The 19,022-nt window shown below is 37.4% G+C and overlaps 2 protein-coding genes across 7 annotated transcripts in view; both read left to right on the forward strand.

Annotated features, from left to right (window-relative positions):
- Positions 1–9,039, forward strand: part of prex1 (phosphatidylinositol-3,4,5-trisphosphate-dependent Rac exchange factor 1) — a 99,593-nt gene extending 90,554 nt beyond the window's left edge. For 2 of the 4 annotated variants that reach the window (XM_055048693.1, XM_055048692.1), the window contains exons 34-41: positions 996–1,139; positions 3,061–3,175; positions 3,810–3,876; positions 3,978–4,022; positions 5,553–5,728; positions 5,885–5,987; positions 6,965–7,032; positions 7,123–9,039. In XM_055048693.1, coding sequence (XP_054904668.1) covers positions 996–1,139; positions 3,061–3,175; positions 3,810–3,876; positions 3,978–4,022; positions 5,553–5,728; positions 5,885–5,987; positions 6,965–7,032; positions 7,123–7,165 — 761 coding nt within the window. In that variant the 3' untranslated portion in view covers positions 7,166–9,039. The remainder of the gene's footprint in view (positions 1–995; positions 1,140–3,060; positions 3,176–3,809; positions 3,877–3,977; positions 4,023–5,552; positions 5,729–5,884; positions 5,988–6,964; positions 7,033–7,122) is intronic. The other 2 variants (XM_055048695.1, XM_055048694.1) reach the window with 1 other exon arrangement.
- Positions 9,040–10,886: 1,847 nt separating this feature from the next.
- Positions 10,887–19,022, forward strand: part of LOC129371854 (potassium voltage-gated channel subfamily KQT member 2-like) — a 35,603-nt gene continuing 27,467 nt past the window's right edge. For all 3 annotated transcript variants that reach the window (XM_055048696.1, XM_055048698.1, XM_055048697.1), the window contains exon 1: positions 10,887–11,308. In XM_055048696.1, the coding sequence (XP_054904671.1) occupies positions 10,962–11,308 (347 nt within the window). In that variant the 5' untranslated portion in view covers positions 10,887–10,961. The remainder of the gene's footprint in view (positions 11,309–19,022) is intronic.

Consider the following 19,022-nt stretch of genomic DNA (forward strand, 5'->3'; position numbering starts at 1 on the left):
CACCTTACATCACTCCTCTTTTGAACGGCCTAGGCGTGGTCAGCGAAGATTGCAGTGGAAAAGGAAAAGAGCTTCAGGCACTTCCCATTTTAGCCGGCAAAGTTGCAGATTAAGCATAAATTTGCTCTCTGTACTCAGAGCTGTAGTGAGAAACTGAAACTGTTCTGGTATCGAATCCTAAACATCACAGGCATAAATATATGCATCAGAAATGCAGTTATCCATGACATAAAAATGTGTTTCTGAAGAAGTTTCTTGACTGCTGCACTGCAGGTAGATGGTTTTCTGTGCTGTATTGATTTTTTTCTTAATAGCTCCAATAGAAAGCTAGGAGACATTGCTACTGACATGTCAGCCACAGATAATATGAGGTACTGTGTTCAGCCTGCAACAGTGATTCCAATTTAACCTGCTGGGTTTCTGGTTCTGACTCAGTAAAGGTCACCTTTTAATTGTCACAGAGGTCACAGAGTCTCTCATGTTAACATGTTAGAGGATCAGCACAAGTCTACAGATTTTAGTAGCTTCATTTCCATCACAATGTTGATGTTCTGCTAATGTTGAAGAAACATAATTTCACAATATATAAGAAACACAATTAAAATCATGTGAATAAGGCCAGTAGTAACAAACAGTTGTTGATCATGTGACTCACATGAATCCATCGCAGTTTTGTGAAAATCAATTTCAAAAAGGCCAAAAAAACACATACATCGCCTCCTAGCGTCAAAACGTTTATCTTTTTTTTTTTTTTCATAATTGGCCTGTTTTCATCAAAGAATTTTACTTTTGAAATGTCAAATTGTACAATTTTATGATGAATTTTATGGAAGTGCAGCTGTTGCGATGTTCAGAAAACAGATTCTCCACAGCAATGTTTACATGAAAGATGTTCACATCTTTGTTTCATCCATTGTTTCATTTGGGAATTAAAACCTTGAGAATATCATGACCTGTAACTATGGTGTCTCATTACCTTCCCCCACATGTTGCAGACACACCTGTGTGTTACCAGGTGGAGGGCAGCCGCCAGGCCCTGAGGGTCACCATGCTCCTGGACAGTTGTCATTTCAGCGAGCTGCCAAGTCGGCTGCAGAATGGAGGCAGCCTAAAGCTCCACACTGTCTTGTTCTCCAGAGGTAAGGTGGGCTGGGTGGGCAGATTAAAGGGACATTTCTTAGATTTGGACTGACACATCGCTGTCAAAGAGCAGCAGGAACATTTCCATTCTAAATCTGATTTTCCCACTTTATAATAAATGTAACATTTTATTACACTGGCATAAATTTCATACTGAAAAATGTAAAAAAAAAAAAAAAACAGTTTTAATTTTATTACATTGACTCAATTGAGGAGAAAATTCTGTTTTGCACTCTCAAAAATTTATTTTAAAATAAACATAACAGACTTGTTTTTATTTTTTTTATTTTTCATTGGTACTTTACCTTTTTAAATTTCTGTGACTTCTAGCTAGTAACATCATCCAGTTTCCTCTGACATCATAACTCATAGTAAACATAAAAATCCCCAAGCTCACAGCTGGCGAACTACAACATAGAAAAACATCAAGAGAAAATAAGTTAAACAAATTTAAGATAAAAAAAAAACTGTGGAAAACTGTTATTTCTCTTTCTCCCTTTGAGGTTGTACAGCTTCTAAAGTGAATGACCAGAAATAAAAATACACAAAATCAGCCTTGATCCTTTGTCAGTTTCGTTCCCAAACCTTCGCTAAATAAACATGTGGGTTTGTGTTTTTCCCCACCTACATTTCTCCAGATAAACCCAAATTTTAAAAGATTGAATAAAAGCAGTTTGTGCAACAAAAGATGTATTTATGATTAGAGACGCACCAATCCACTTTTTTCACTTCTAATGCAGATATCTGAGGTTTAGTATCGGCCGATATCGATCCAGTACAGAAATTCAGCTAAAATTACTTAAAATGTTTTTTTTTTAAACACAGACATAAATGTACTGAATTACTAATATATTTTATTACTCTGCACCAGTACAGCACATTTAAATACATCAATACTTTACAAGCTAACATGGAAAACAAGTTGAATTTGTTCAGTGCAGTTAGCAGAATAACAGCCAATGGAAAATAAATACAAAAACTGAAACTGACTATAAACAAAAGATTGACTACATTGATCGAACATGTAAAAATAAAGTACAACAAACTTTCTTTCAAATGGTATAGAAAAAGCAATTAAGAATTCTAAATATAAAGTAAAGCAAATAATAAACATGTCATCACTCTGAGCATAAAGTATAGAACTTGACTGACTAGATCTGCAGCATTGTTACTGATACTGATCTATAATTGTTTTCAATATCAGGTCTCGTGCAGATATTGATGTCATATCCGTGAATTTGTAGTTTTTTTAAACACATTTACAAGTAAAACCAACAAAGCATATTTCATCTCTTTCAACCTGAAGAAACATGCATATATTAGTAGTAACTATAAGGTAGAAAACTCTAGAACAAACTTCTCATGAAGAAGCCATCTGAAATGGAAACCATTCGTATACATTACAGCTCCACGTTAAATCATTTTCCTCTCACACGTTCATCTGCTGATGGCTTTAGTTGTTTTATGGGTTTAGATTGAAGGTTTAGATTGAAGCTCTTTATTGGACGCTTCCACCTCTCAACTCTCCTGCTCTCCTTTTAGTTCTCCATCAGAGTCAATCAGTAGACATTCAGTCTGCCAAACAGCCGTTCATTTTCCATGTGTAAGTGCCAGCTGCAGCGCTAATCCAATCAAACAGCTCTGATTCTTCCATGAGCTACAAAGTGCAAAACAGTCCATAGTCTCTGAGCTGGACACTACAGTGGGTAAGCAACGCCATCTGCTGGAAAACAGATTTCACTGCAAGTTAGGGAGACTGATGGAGCACCTTGGGGTTACAGCAGCAGATGTTTCCATTTCTGTTTTTTTCTGCTTAAAAAGTCAGAAAATTATGGCTTATTTTTAGTCTTTATGTAGCTTTTTTAATTATCAGTGTCCCTGAAGTAGCATTGTTAAAAACCCGGATGCTTTGTTTCTCAGCGCTGGAGCGTCCAGACCGCACTTCCTCACAGGACATTGTGGACATGGAGGAGTTCCAGCAGCGCATCAATGCTGTGTCCCTAGAGAAGGTCAAGGCCTACTACCGCAGACTCAGGTACACTCAGCTCAGATCACTCTGATGGAGCTCACTTTGATGGAGCTCACTGTGATAGCGTTCTCATGCTCTTATTTCACAAACACAAATTAAACGCAGCATATTTCTTTACTTTTTCAAATAACTTCAATAAGGCCTAAAGTGTCATTATTTACCAAATAATGCAAAGTTGGCTCTTTTAATGAACTTTTTATGCAACTTTTAGGGCAACTTTGCATTAAATGTGTCATTATTTTCCAAATTACACTTCATGTCAACAATCATAAGCATTCATAAAGACTCCTTCATGTTTATAACAGGTGTTATGTAATATTTATGACAGTGTCATGTCAGTCTTATGCATACCCCTTCAAATAAAGTCTTACCTAATCTTTTAATTTTGCCAACATGTTTCTTCTAAATTAAAGCAATTTTTTGTAAGATTAGAATGCAGCTAAAGTATAAATTTCTTTTAAGGATTATAATCATCTTCACTAGAGGTGCCAAAACCTCTAGTGAAATGATATGATATGATGTTTTCCTTAAACTCTGAATAAAACATTACATGAATTCCCAGAACCTGACCCATAATGTAGCATCAGAAACAAGAGTCATTTTCTAACTGCTTCTATCTCCACTGTGTGTGTTTCTACAGGGCTTTTTATCTGGAGAAGTCCAACCTCCCGACTGACTCCAACTCCACTGCGATGAAAATAGACCAGGTAAATCTACACATTCACTGCTGTACAGTACAATCCTCTGCAATCTGTTATCACAGTCAACTTTTATATCATGTTGTGACTGAATATAAATGCAAGCACAGATACTGGGCCTTGAAGTTAGAGACCTTCAGCCGAACATTTCAAAAGTAAGAGGCACAATTTGTCTTCCTGTCCCCATAGCTTATAAAGACCTCCTAATTAACTCTGACTAACCTGAACGCATCAGCATCCTGCTCCGATTTAATTCCAACTTGACCTCTAGTGTTCTACACTGACTGTAGCTGAAATCAAATCTGTAGAGGATAGTCTTAATTTAATCTAGAGCATTTTGTATTTACATGTTTTTATTTGTATTCTTTAAAAAAAAAACTCAGGAATAAACCTCTGTTTGTGAAATATGATGATTTTTGTTGACAATCCACATATTTATTTGGATGCTCCATCTTACAAGTCAGTTACTGCACCGCAGTGTGTATGGAAATCTGTAAATATGGGTTTTTGTTACAATGATTTCTGATTTTTGTTTTTTATTAGCTTTGATTGGCTCTGCTGCCTTTTTGTTCTTTTTTGTGTGATATTGGTGATATTGTTGTTTTCATCTTGTTAATCTAGTAAAAATCAGATACATTTTTAGTTTACTTTTACTTTTAAATACCGAATCAATGTTGTAATCTTTTACATAATTAATCTTTCCGCAGGCTTTCTGAAAATCTTGGAAAGTTTTTGATCAAGACTTTGACGACTTTTTGGATCATTTCAATACATCTAAAGCAGCAGTTACAGTCATGATAAAATGAAAAACACCTCAAAAACAACTCAGTTCAGCTACAGACAATCCTCTGAACACCAGTTTAAATCCAGTCAAACCAGCTGTCTGTGTTCTGGACCAAATCTAGAACAAATCTTATAGAAATGTAAAAGAAATAAACACAATTTGGTCCAACTCCTCATAAAAATGTGTGTAATATTCATGAGCACAGGGATTTTAAATGAAGGAATAAAGCAGTTGCCTCATTCCTGTCTAAAAAAAATATTAGAAGCATTGTATGGTGAAATATTGATGACACAATAACTATTTAAGGCTGGTTAAATATTGTTTGCAACAGTAGCGCTACATGGGCCTATCGGTTGGCCAGAAATCGAGTCAAATATATTTCCATCTGTGCACTTAAAAATGTCACAGAAAGCGTTTCACTGACAAGAACTTTAGAAAAAGCTGCTGGAACACACAACATGGCAGAAGCTGGAGCCTGACAGCAAAACCAGTCCAGGAGGATATTTGGCATGGCAAAATTCATTCTCAGGAGATCAGAAATTAATTTGTTCTAAAGAACAGTACTTGGATTTGGATGGTTGGATTTGGGATTTTTGTTTGAACTTAATTTTTTGGTAAATGTCCAGTTAGGACACTTCACCAAAAAGTCACTGACAAGAAAAAGAAAAAACAGCAACCAAAGAGAAATGTTTGACCTCCAGAGAGCTTGAAGAACGTTTGATCAACAAAGAAGTGGCTCGTAGGTAGTAACGGGTAAAGCACGGGTGTGTCAGAGCTTTTGCACAGAACAATATCTTTAAACAAAGCAGTTCCGACATTGAGTTGTAGTTAAATAATTTGCCAAGATGGTTTCCAGATGAGACTTTATTGTGTTTCTTTGACTCTGGTTTCTCTTTCACAGCTGCTCAGACCCCTAAACACCCTGGATGACCTTTGTCGACTGATGCAGTCGTACGTCAATGTACGTCCGAGTGCGCAGGGCCACCCGTCGGGCGTCAGCGTGCTGTGTGTGTCCTCCGAACTGTGTAATCGGCTGGGAGGCTGCCACATCACCATGTGTAGCACTGGCTTGCAGAGGTCAGGCTGCTGCTGTGTTTCTGATTCTGCATAGTTCTAATATTTTGACAACAGCCTGCAGACGGTGATATGTAGAGAATCTCTGAGCATCAGCTGCTCTGTCTGAATCCATCCTCAGATTTCGGGGGTTAAAGTCTGACCTCATGTTGCTTTCAGATGTACCCTGAATGTGACCCTGGAGAAGGCAATGATCCTGGCCAGGAACCATGGCCTCCTGCCACGCTGCATCATGCAGACCATGGACATTATGAGGAAGCAGGTGAACCTCAGACAGGATTTAAAGAGTTATTATGCATCCCCTCCAATAAGATTTCTAATTATAATTAGGAATACAACCTTGTTTCTTTCCTAGATAACACACTGCAGAACTTAAAATCTTGCCAAGTCTTTTTTTCTAGTTTCTAGTTCAAATATTTTAGTACACTTGAAATAAGACAAAACTAACTTAAAAAATAAGTTTTCACCAAGATAAATGTGCTTGCTATAAAAGAAATAACATATTTTAATGTCTTATATTAGTGAATATTTCTGGAACTTTCCTTTGAAACTGACAATGAACTGATAATGTCTCCCAAACAAACCAGGCCCTTCTCTCATATTCAGTTGTTACTTTCTAGAACTTGTCGACTACTTTCCTGGGATAAAATGAATTAAACGTTTTTACTTTACTGGTTACTTTCCTGAACTTAGGAGCTACTCTCTCCAACATTTCAAGGGTCCTCTCAGAAGCTTTCTGAACACAGTTCTTGTTTTCCCACAACTTACCCTGTATTACACTGTCCACCAGTCATTAAGTAGTTTTTTTTTTTTTTTTGGACTTTTTTCCCAAACTTTTTTTCAGAACTTCCAAAGTCCTTTCATGGAATTTAAAATCTACTTTCCCAAAATGTTTCAATTTTCTTACATTAACTTTAGTGGAATGTACTATTTATTTTTCTAGAACTTACACTGAACTTTAATGGAGCATATTAAGGTTGTAATATTTTAGGTTAATATTATTTAAATAGAGCTGCACAGTGGCGCAGTTGGTAGCACTGTTGCCTTGCAGAACGCAGCTGGAGATAGGAACCAGCAACTCCCGACCCCATTAGGGAGAAGAGTGACCAGAAAATGGATGGATGGATTATTTAAATATTGAATAAATTGTACTGTTTTTGGTACATTTTTCATCCAGTGCAAAGATATAGGAATATAAACCCTGAGGTTTTTCAGGTGTTATTTCTTTGGTTCTATCAGGGGGCAAGAGTGGAGCTGTCTGCTAAAAACCTGAAGGTGATGGACCAGATGCCACCATCAGCTCCAAGGTACACCAACACCGCACACTCCGTGTTATGCAATCATCAGCCCATAATACCCATATATGGTCATCTGAAAGCTCCTTATTCTTTTTGCAGGCTCTTCAAGTTGTGTTTGCCACCCTTAGATGGAGAACTGTGAGAGCGCTTCAGAGAATCTGAAGTGCTCTCCCTGTATATTCGCACCAGAAGTGGAGGACATTAGGAGTGGATGAGTTTAATTCTCATCTCTTCCTCTCAGTTTGACGCTGCCAGTAAAACAAGGACCAACCCCGGTGTCTGCAAGACAAGTTAAGAAAGATGGTTCAGACAAACGATACAAGACACAACGGACCAACTAAAACCAGACTCCTGCGGCCAGAGAGCCACAAACTGGCCACATATGCGTTGAGATTGTCCTGGACAATATTCCTACGTCTTCTGACGGGAAGCTTACCTTACTTATTTAGAAGACGATGTTCTCATGGATCAGCTTGTGTTGTTAACTGGATTAACCAAACTACCTGTATTTGACCAACGTCTTAAATAACAATCGTTTATCCACTTTGCCTTGGACTGCAAACTCTGGAGAGTTGCCCTTCGCTCTGTCCACATGCTCTGGTGTTTCCCAGGGCTCAGACTTCTGACCATAAATCAAGAAGAACATTTTAGCTATGCTGGTAGACACAGAAAGTCCAAAAGGCAGACAGACAGATGGAAGTAGGGACTGAGGGGCCTGATGATAAAAAAGATGGCAGAAGGGGAGGAGGGGGCTGTTTTGAATTTTTTTCCAAGCCTGTTGCATGTGGTGACTGTGCAATTACTGTAGGTTTAGTTTAAGTACTGTATTGCTGCACAAAATGAAGGATAGCTATTTATTGTGTCCAGAAGGAGCGTTTTTATCGCTTACTTACTCGATATCAGGTATTAAAGAGTCTAAAAGCATTCCAGCCTATGTATTGATCAGTATTTAAAGACCAGTGGCATCCCATTTCACTTGTTTTTTAGATGTATCTGCTTGTGTTTCATTTTATTTAATTGTGTGGAATTCAGTTATGTCAGTAATTGTTTCATTAATAATCAGGGCATGTAAGGGATGGAGTAACTAAAGCTAGCTAATGTAAATCAGGTCAAAATGTAAAACAAAGAAACCAAGTCAAAACATTAAGTACTGTATTACTTAAAATATTAATACATTAATTAATCCAAATATCGAAAGTTTGCCTTGTATTTTCTGACATCTGACTTTTAAATTGGCTCTTATGTTTGTTTGCTGTAGGTGTTCTGAAAGAACACAGTGATTACACAAAGGACTGTAGTCAGTCTTAGAATGACAAAAACAAACAAAAGGGATTGTGTTGAGGATTGAAACACATTAACATTAGTTTACTGGAAATTTTGTTTTCTTGTAAATAAATACGTAACATTGTCAGAGCAGAAGATTGGGCAGTCGTTACAGAATAATGCTATAAATTATATTGGATTATTTTTATGGAAGTAATATAGTATATGAAACATATTTTGTATTGGTGACATGCATTTGAAGAGACACTGCCTGCCTGTTTCCAGCATCACCGGATCTGCAGCTTGGGTTTTTTGGTTGTTAAAAATGTTCTTCATCCAGAACCTCCTATGATTTGCTGCATTCTTTACGCTGATTTCTGTTTACAGCCTGGTTCCACATTGACATGTTGTTATAATCTCGCCTTTTTACCTGGAGCTAGACTCATCAATCAGTTTACATGATCAGACGTGCAGATATTTGTATCAACATATTTTCCTGTATGATCTCAGCTCTGTACCTGAATAAAAACCATTCAGTGATATTAAAGCGGTTTCTGTTAGCACTGCAGATTGCTAATGAGTGCAGCATGTTGGTGTATCTGGACAAACTGTTGTCTAATTCTGATGTTTTCTTTTGTATGTATACTTCTGCAATTTTATGTTTGTTGAAAATAACTGTACAAAGATATTCTTTTTGTTGAATCTTTCTAAAATGAAATCTTAACAAGTTAGTAAATAAAATGTTCTCGTCAAGAGAGTTCGTTTTTTTTCCAGTGGAGCTCTGTCTCCATTTTCCATTAATATGTTGTCTTTAAACTATTACTCATCAGGATCGTTATATCTCTGCACTTACTATATGATGGTGAGTGAATGCTGCTGACCTGTGATGAGATTTCTTCTTTCAGCTCTTCTGCTGAAGCATTTTCTATTCTCCCTGCCTATATTTTACATTATATGTTTAATATAATGTAGGTAGGCAGCAGATTGTTTATCAGTGCCATAAGACTGTGTTTGTAAGACTGACTTGTTCTCCTTGTTAAATAGTACTCTTTCCACTCTGTTATTTGTGGTTTTAATACCACAGATTCAATGGGTCTGATTGGGATTTCATGTTGTAGACCAACACAAAGTAGCACATATTACAAAGAGGAAAAAAAAAACTGATATGCTTTTCAGTTGTTGTTGTTTATTTATGTATGTATTTATTTATTTACAAAATCTGAAAAGCGTGTCATTCATTTGTGATCATCTTCCTTTACTCTAATTCCCATACACAGCATCCATTTGCCTCCATTTTCACATTACTAAAAAATAGATTAATCTCATCACAGGGTGCCAGCATGTACTTAAAAAAATCTTAAATTTACACAACTAAAGCTAATGCCTTGAAATCTCCATTGTAAAAGGTAAACTGTGCTTAAATATGTTAATCACATTTGGTGGTGGCAGGTTATTTCACAACCTATGTCGTTAGTCTATTTTTCTTGTGGAACATTTCTGCCAGCCAAACATTTCAGTCACTTCATTGTTTTGTGACTTGAGGTCGTTAAGGCTAACATAGCAGGAACCATTGGTTCTGGTTTCTGCAGTGGAAATGGAACAACTAGAAATATTAGCTAGCTAAAACAAAAACAAAAATTAAATGTTATTTTCCATGCTCATCTTTCTAATTGACAAGTGAAATTCTCCAAGCTGCTTTGCACCTCAAGCTAGCATAACACAGCCAAGTAAAATCAGAAGGTATGAGGCAGCATTAATGGGAAAGAAATAATTATTTAAGAGATATTAAAAATGAGGGGAAAAAACATGTTAAATATGTTTCTTTACATATTTAGTATTGTGTAAAGACACTAAATATGTGTCTTCACACGTCCAGGGTCTGTACAGATCCAAACCCCCAAAGGAGGTTGGATTTTCTATTTGCATCATTTTCTATCTTTACCTATACTGGAACCTCCGTAATACGAAAATTATTTACAGCAGTGCGATAATGTTTGGTTTCATTTACAAAGATTGCATAATTAGACAGCACACCAGTGAACTATATGTGAGCCTTAATAACGTCATTATGAACAGGGCACATGCACAGAATCCCAGTAAAGCTGATAAAATACATTTTGGGTGACAATGTTTGAAGACATTATTGTTTCAAGTGAAATCCAGTCCTAATTCATCCTGACTTATGACTTCTGGCATCCATTTCTCATAGTGTAGAAAGGCACATATAAATATTGCATAGCTGTGCATCATCCAATGAAAGCTTTCATTGTAGCGGCTCTCCTGGGCTGAAGTTGAGTGGAGAGAAGCCGGGGTTACATCAGGCTGTGTTTTTAAGACCACTTTTCACTAAAGTAGACTGACACCCGTTATTTTCTTCATGTTTTTTGTTTGTTTGTTTTGTTGACAACTTTCTGCATCAGCAACCAGAACAGAAAGTCTGATTTGCATGTTGGGTTTGAATTTACATCCTAATGCACGTCTTAGTCATTAAAGCCATTACTTCTATAATTATCACTTCATGTGCAAGTCTCCTACTGTGCCCGTTCGGCTGCCGAAAGGGAAGAGAAGTAGACAGGACACACATTGGGTTTCTGCAGGGACCGACACGGACCGCATCTAGCAGCAGCAGCAAGCAGCAGTAGCAGCACACACCCCTCAGCCAGTGATGCATCCCCATGGCAAGGACACCGACAACTCCTCCTCAGAGTCGTCTCGACTTTAGGATGGTGCAGAAATCCCTCAACGGCGGGGTTTACCCAGTTGAAGCCGGAGAGAAAAAGCAAAAAGTAGGCTTCGTCGGCTTGGACCCCGGCGCTCCGGAATCCACCAGGGATGGGGCGCTGCTCATTGCGGGCTCGGAGAGCACCAAGCGGGGTGGCATCCTCTGCAGACCCAGATCCAGCATCTCCTGCGGGAGACCCAGACCGTCGAAGAAAAATGCCAGCTACCGGAAACTACAGAGTTTCCTCTACAACGCGCTGGAGAGACCGCGGGGATGGGCGTTTGTCTACCACGCTTACGTGTAAGTGCTGTACCAGTTTTACTTGGCTTTTTAAAATGATTTTTGTTATCGTGGCCTTTCTGACTGATTCGGGGTGGGGGATGCTTGGTGGAGTTTGGGGAGTCTATGGCGCATATCAGGTTAACTCCAGCCTCTGCTGTGGTCTGATCACCTGCAGTCAGTCAGTCAGTCAGTCTGACTGTCTGTTCGCTGTTTCAGCCTCCAGTTCTGCTCCTTCCTGCTGATTCTAACAAGTGTTGTCATGATGCGGCAGCTTTCAGCACCGCTCTGTGCGGACAGCTCCGGGCCGTCTCGGTACTTTTGTTCGAACATCGCAGAGGCTCTGCTCCGGCATGACTCCACACTTATCCAGCTGTCGCTTTCTGCAGTCAAACTGAAGCTTTATGGGCTTTAAACGGATACAAGAACTTTAGTTTTTGTCTTTGTGTCTCAGAATAATGGTGGTCTGGGTTCTTATTTCCTATTTATGATTTGTTCTGATCATGAAGAAGACAGGGTTATTTATTTATTTATTTATTTATTTATTTATTTATTTATTTATTTATCTATCTATTTAACCTCAATCCAATATTAGTGGCTTCTAAACATAGGGCATTACAGTAAAAGAAACAAATTAACAAAATGGGTTCTTTTGCACTGCAGGTAAAAAATCAATGAAATGTTATTTTTGAACAAAGAAAATAACTGATTAAGCAAACGGTTGTGAAAAATAAACATTACACAGCAAACTGCGCATTTTAGGCTCCCAGGTTGGATCTAGGTCCAAGGAGCAAAGAAACTAAATCTTTCTTCTCATAGTTTAGATCTGCTGCTGAGAATATTTATTAGCTACCAGATCCCAAATACCTGAGGTGACTAAATATTAGAAGAAGAAAAAAGAAACCAGTAATATGATTTAAAATTTGTACTATGACATGCAGAGTCAGAAGAGTTTCTACATACTGTTGTCTTATTTCCAGGTTGAGACCACAGATTAAAGCTGCAACTGGTTGATAGATTTTGACGGAATCATTGCACAGTAATCTCACCTGCTGAAAGTGAAATAATCCACATACTTTTTCTTCTGTCAGATTTTTGCAAGTTTGTATTTGGCAGACATACTCATAGAGTTTAAGAAGCTGCTAAGGTTTAGGTTTGATTAGCGGCATCTGGTTTTCTGGCATTTTGGTTCTGCATCATTAAATCAAGCTGAGTTCTTGGTTCTTCGATAAAAAAAAGGTTTGGCCTTTCCTAGATTAAACTGAAGGAAGCTTAATGAAAAAGATGATGAAAAAGCAGCAGAAAGTTGTGCTTCATCAGTGATGACGTAATAATGATGTAATTAGAGCCTGATTGGAGAAGAGAGCCATGAGGAACCTCACATTAAATCCATGATGTTTGATTCCTTGATTTCTAAATGGCAAGTGAAACAAACACTCTGTCAAGTGAAATTAACATATTTACAGTAAAACCTCACAATGAATTTTATGTTATGTTCAGCATCACATTCATTCAGTTCAGAACTGAGATCCAGTAAAATTGGCACTGAAGCGTTTCATGCGTCACTGTCAGGGTTTAATAAACCTTAAGTTCAAAGTTTACAAGTACATAAAAATGTTCTCTGCAAGTGAAATAATGTCATACTTATTAAAAGCCTTTAAGATCTGTGATCTGTTTTTTCTATGTAAATACATTTCTTTTGCTATTTTATTTTCTGAAACAAAATGAGCACATAAACAACAGATTGATGTTTTGCTGAAGATGTAGCACAATAATTTAAGATTAAATCTGTTCAAATAATCAGAAGAATTATAACACAAGGTTCCCCTAATGTTTTCATAATTAAAAATAAATATGTTTTAACTCTCTTTAATTTATAGACACCTAATATCTACATGTAGAACCTTGAAAAAGTTTCCACACCTCCTCATATTTTGCATCTCAGATCTTCAGCACTCAGTGTACTTTTAATTCATTTATAAAGTCTTTTTTTTTTTGCAAATTAAGAGCTAAAAAATACAAAAAATTTTCAGCTCTTAATTTGTGCTCCTGCCCTGCTGCCATCACAGTGCCATCTCCCAGATTTACACACACTGAAATGCAATTCAGCCAAACTCTGAACATTTTTTTTTATTATTATCTGGGAAAGACAGAAACTAAAACTCCACTTTCAGGTGACTGAAACAGAGCTGTGAGATTTATTTGTATATTGTGTTGCTTTATTGTCTCTTGTCTTAATCTGTTCTCATGATGCGGTATCATATCTGTTCTCTCTTTCTTATTTTCTCCAAAAAACAACTATAGTTTATTTTCTTCAGATTCACAAACATGCATGACTTTATGTGGCCAATAACAAAATTTATTCATAAAATACATCATCACACACACACACACACACACACACACACACACACACACCACACACACACACACACACACACACACACACACACACACACACACACACACCACACACACACACACACCACACACACACACACACACACACACACACACACATACACACAGCAACACAGATGATTTCATAACTCCCCATGTGGTGTCTGACAGCCCTGACTGGGATCCAGACCCACAGCTTTGGAATCAACTATAACACCAAAGATTTCATGGATTCTCTACTCCGGTGTGCAAACATGTTCTATACAACCAAACTTCTAATTTATTTGCTCACATTTAGTTTTTTGCTCTGGCTGGGGAGAAGGAAGTCTGGGCCTGCTATCCCTGCAGCCTGACCCCGGATTAGCGGAAGAAAATGGATGGATGGATGGATGGATGGATGGATGGATGGATGGATGGATGGATGGATGGATGGATGGATGGATGGATGGATGGATGGATGGATGGATGGATGGATGGATGGATGGATGGATGGATGGATGGATGGATGGATGGATGGATGGATGGATGGATGGATGGATGGCAGTCAAAGTTTAAAGGGAAAGACGTCTGCCCATGAGGTATGGTGTTTATTTGTCTTGCCTTTGGACGGGCTACTGAAATGAACTTCATTGAGCTTCTGTATGATAATAAAACCTGATTCTGATTCTGACATTGAGGACGCCTCTGTGTAATACACATCATCACCAGCAGGAGGCAGGAATGGGAAATATCTTCGAAAATGGTTCCTGCATAACCAAAAAACACAAACACATAATTTATCTATGACTCTTGAAGCAGTTAGGTTTTAAAATGTTTTTTTGTTGTTGTTGTTTTGTTTTTTCTCAGACCAAGATTTACACATTTTTCCAACAGCTTTTAGAACATTCTGGAGATTTGAGATTGTATCCTGTTTATGTTGAAGAAGTTTGGTTTCAGGTTAGAAAAAGCTTTTTCAGTGCTTTTTTTTAGCGTTTGATCTAAAATACATCAGTTCTGTTTAAGATTATGTGACACTATAAAAGCATTCTAAGATTAACTAATTTACAAAAAAATTAAATACAACATAAATTTGAAAAACTTTTGTTAAACTGTTGTTTAAAAACTACATTTGATTTCAGTTTCAGAGCTGCCCAAGCAACTGAATTCTAGGAACAAATTTGTAAATTTCAGAAGGGGAAAGTCTCTAGATATCTCAGGAAACACAAGTATTTTTCAGTTTCTACTGTGGAAATCAATAAAAACAAATTCCACTTTTTTCCAGATGGTGTAAGATTACTCTTAAAGAACTCCTGTTCTAACTTCCCATGGCAGCTAGCTATGCTGCAGTGCTACCATTAGTTTGTACATAAGCTGACAACATGAGTGCTACAGCTCTGCTTATCAAACAAAACCTGATATTTGCTGCTGCTGCTTGAAAAGTCAGTGTTACATCCTGGCAGGAAAAAGAGGCTAGCTCTCAGAAAAGAAAACAAAACACAACAAATAAAGAAAAAAAAGCTTTAGACACATAAAGCAACAAGAATGGAGTTTGTACAAAAGCAATGCTCCACATACTGGGACGTCACAGACTTTAAAATAAGAAAACAGATGCCTTCCAAAGCTGTATTTAGTTTGGCTAAAGCTTTATCTTTTACATCAGAGGGGAAACAAAGAAGAAGGCTGGAAAAGACGTGACTGAGGTCTCCACATGATAGCTTTATAAATCATCAGGGCTGAAGCAACGAGTCGGAAGATTAAATGAAGCGTGAGGGATATGAATAATTCATAAAACAAATTCACAAAGTTGTGGTTTGCTGCACAAATGCTTTGCAATAAGTTTGAGATTTAATGTTTTCTGTGTGGAGCTTCACTTTGTTCAGTTACATTTACCAGTAAGATCAAATTTTAATCACCTGAAACCCATTAGAAACAATAACATTCCAACAAAGAACAACACTGGTCGTTTCAGGTCTGTGAGAGAGCAAAGCAGCTGTTAAAAAGCTGCTAACTGCTACTGGAGCAGAAAACCTTTAATATTTCAAAAGTCACCCAGTACTGTGTGCGCACATGTGTCGGTGTGTGCATGTGTGTGTTTGTGTGTGCGTGTGTGTGTTTGGGTGTGCATGTGTGTGTTCGGGTGTGCGTGTGTGAACGTGTGTACATGCGTTCATACGTGTGTGTGTGTGTGTGTGCGCGCGCACGTGCGTGTGCGTGCATGTGTGTGCGTGTTGTGCGTTTACACATTTTCAGCCATCTCTCTGATTCTGTCTTGGCTGGTTTGTTTTGAACTCCATGACTGTTCGCTCTGTTAAGATTTATTTACTGATAATGTCTGAATTTATTTATAAAGAAAGTCGTGAGTTGTGTTAGACGTTAGAGGTCATTGCTGTTAAAGCTGATGCATTAAAGTTCATAAAGTTATAGTTTAGTAGAATCTGGATTCTAATTCTCCTTAGATTTTCCTCTGGAAATGTCTTTTACTGCATATTTTCCCTACATTAGAACCAATTTAAGAGAAAACAAACTGATCCACTGTCAGAAAGTTTAATCTGAATCTAAGTCTTGTCCTTAACATTTTCTTTTTTTACTGAAAAAAATTCCATTTATAAAAATCTGAAGGCTATATTTGCATCTGAAATTTCTCCAGTTCAGTTTCCTGCTCAGATAGTCTTTCTGATTGCTGAGCGGGAGAGAAGCTTCAGCAAAACCAATTTATCTTAGGTCTTTATCAGAGCTCAACGGAAGAACATTATGGAAACAGACGGTAAGGAGGAGGCAAACTGAGACTGCAGTTTTCATCAATCAGTGGCAGCAGTGTTTGGTCAATCTGGGCGGCAGATGATCCAGTTCTATGTTTTGCTGAGCTGGCGATCTAAAGAAGAACTGAGGAAAGAAATATAGCCGAGGACCAACATGTGACAGATGTTGGCTGCCAAAGACCGAGGATTTGACTAAGTGTCTGTTTCACAGGACAGAGGTCGGCTGTGAGGAGCTCTAGCCCTGACTGGGATGAAGTGCTATTGCTTTGCTGACCTTAATAAAAATAATGATTATTATATTATCTAGTCATTTTATTTAAACATTCTAAAAAATTAGCATTTTCACAGTGCAAAAGTTGAGGATTAAAACTGATATATCCTTATGTTTTTTTTTTTTTTTTTTTTTTGAGGGAGGTAGGGGGGCAATTCTAGACTTTTCTAAGATTGAGGAGGGGGGGGGGGCACGAAGCTGCCTGACCCCCATGGGATTTCTGCCCAGGCTTTAAAATGTTTTTTTTTTTCTGTTAAAGGAAAATAAATCCTGTCAGTGGCTGGTTTTATTTAATCATTTCTGTGTTATCACTGCTGTGTTATTTATGCAGAAATAATCCCTCAGAGAGTCATGAATTGACCACACGCTACTGCTGCCTGTTTCTGTGTGTGGTCAGTGGAGACCGTCTCCATGTAGTCCTGCTGGGTTTGTTGCAGGATAAACGCTGGATTTGTCCAGCAGGACAAACCCGGCCTTATCACCAAATCACCTATTTATTGATAAGGCCGTTTGGTGTCATTGTGCTCAGAACCACAGATCTATGTTTTTTTGTGTGCAGCCCAGAAGGAAAAGCAAATTGTTCAGCAACAACAACTATTCACCCTGACCAGTCTACCATCACATTCCTGAGGTCTGGACAAGTGGACATTCGTACTCATTGCAGCATTTTTTGCTGGACTTAGGAATGAGGTGTTTTTATGTTTAAGTTAATTTTTGTTTGAAACATGATGTGAAATGTTGGGTTAGGATTTACTATTTCTTAAGCAAAACTGAACTCGTAATGACATTCATATTAATGAGATTTTTATTAATCAATCCATTTTCAACACCACCTCATCTTCTTCAGCACGCTTCACCAATTCAGAAACTATAAAAAAATTTCTAAACTGATAAAAACTTTTACTATATTGTTCTTACTATACTGATGACACATTTCCAAAAAGGCGTTCTTAAATGACATGTTTTAGAAACAAAATTGATTAATCAAGATACATTATTTTAATATTGCCTGCTCAAGTTATCATGAATCTGAAATGCAAAATCCTCCAGCTGAGCTTGCATCCTGTGATAATGCTAACACTCACATATGAAGATGAAATCGAAGCTAAATATATAAGTAACTTAAGTAATGCAAAAACATAAAGTGTATAAACCTTACCACATTAAAAGCTATTCATATGGTAAAAACCAGGCTAACTTTTTTTCCTGGTCCTATGTGAAGCAGAGCTAGCGGAAGCTACAAACCCAACAGGGATTTATGAAAGAATTATCTTTCTAATTCACATAAAATTGTTTTTCAGGACTTTGATTTGACTCTGCTTTCCACTTAATGATGACTCCAATCTTTTGGAGCCGTGCTCAGCTGACGGTAGCCTGATGGATAGTTGGGGTGTGTGGAGAAGCTGGAGGCAGATTATGTCCCTCTCTGCTATCCGCAGGCTTCCTCTTTAGCAGCTACTGATGAACTTGGCAAATCGAGGTAGGAACGATTTTCATCCTGCAGCCAGCAGCGTCTTCAGCCAGCAACGTCTTCAGCCAGCAGCATCTAATGCCTTACTTCCTGTGACCAGTTGCAATTTATGTGTTTCATGAACTGAATGTTGATTTTTCTGCTGACTTTGTGAAATGTCTGCCTGGTGACATCATAGATACTCAGATAATGAGTATCATATATATTTACAGTATCACGCAGTGCAAGGCAGCAGTCTCACAGCAGTTATATCACTCTACAAAGCAGTGTTTGTGTTTAGGTGACAAGTCTGAGTATTGGAAATGGAAGGTTTTGTTTCCAGACTGCAAGACGTCAGCAGACAACTCAAGGGATTCAGAGAATACACAGCAGCAAATTTAACACCACAAAGCATATTCCTTTTATTGCCAAGGTGACTGTGCCTATTTCTTTAACTGACCTTGAATGACACAGTTTGACAGACATACATACTATAGTATACTTTATTATTATTATTATTATTATTATTATTATTATTATTATTATTATTATATTATTATTATTATTATTATTATTATTATTATTATTATTATTAATTTATTTATTTAAAACAAAAACAAGGAAGTAAAAGCTTTGTAAACAGTAGATAATCAGATGATTTCACCTCACAGGTCTGGTTTTATGTCTTTGCTGAAGCTTTCCCCTGTTTCATTTATTTCAGATTCTGTTCATCTAATGTAGGGAAATATTTATTCATTTTGTATTTTTTAAGTTCAACCTGATTGATATGATGTCATGGAATGCACTGAAAAAAGTGAGAAAACAGTTGAAGTTGAAAGAAAAGCTTAAAATGGACTGGATAAAGTTTCATAAATT

Source organism: Poeciliopsis prolifica, unplaced genomic scaffold (assembly GCF_027474105.1).
Source record: "Poeciliopsis prolifica strain line A6 unplaced genomic scaffold, Auburn_PproV2 SCAFFOLD027, whole genome shotgun sequence".
NCBI lineage: Eukaryota > Metazoa > Chordata > Actinopteri > Cyprinodontiformes > Poeciliidae > Poeciliopsis > Poeciliopsis prolifica.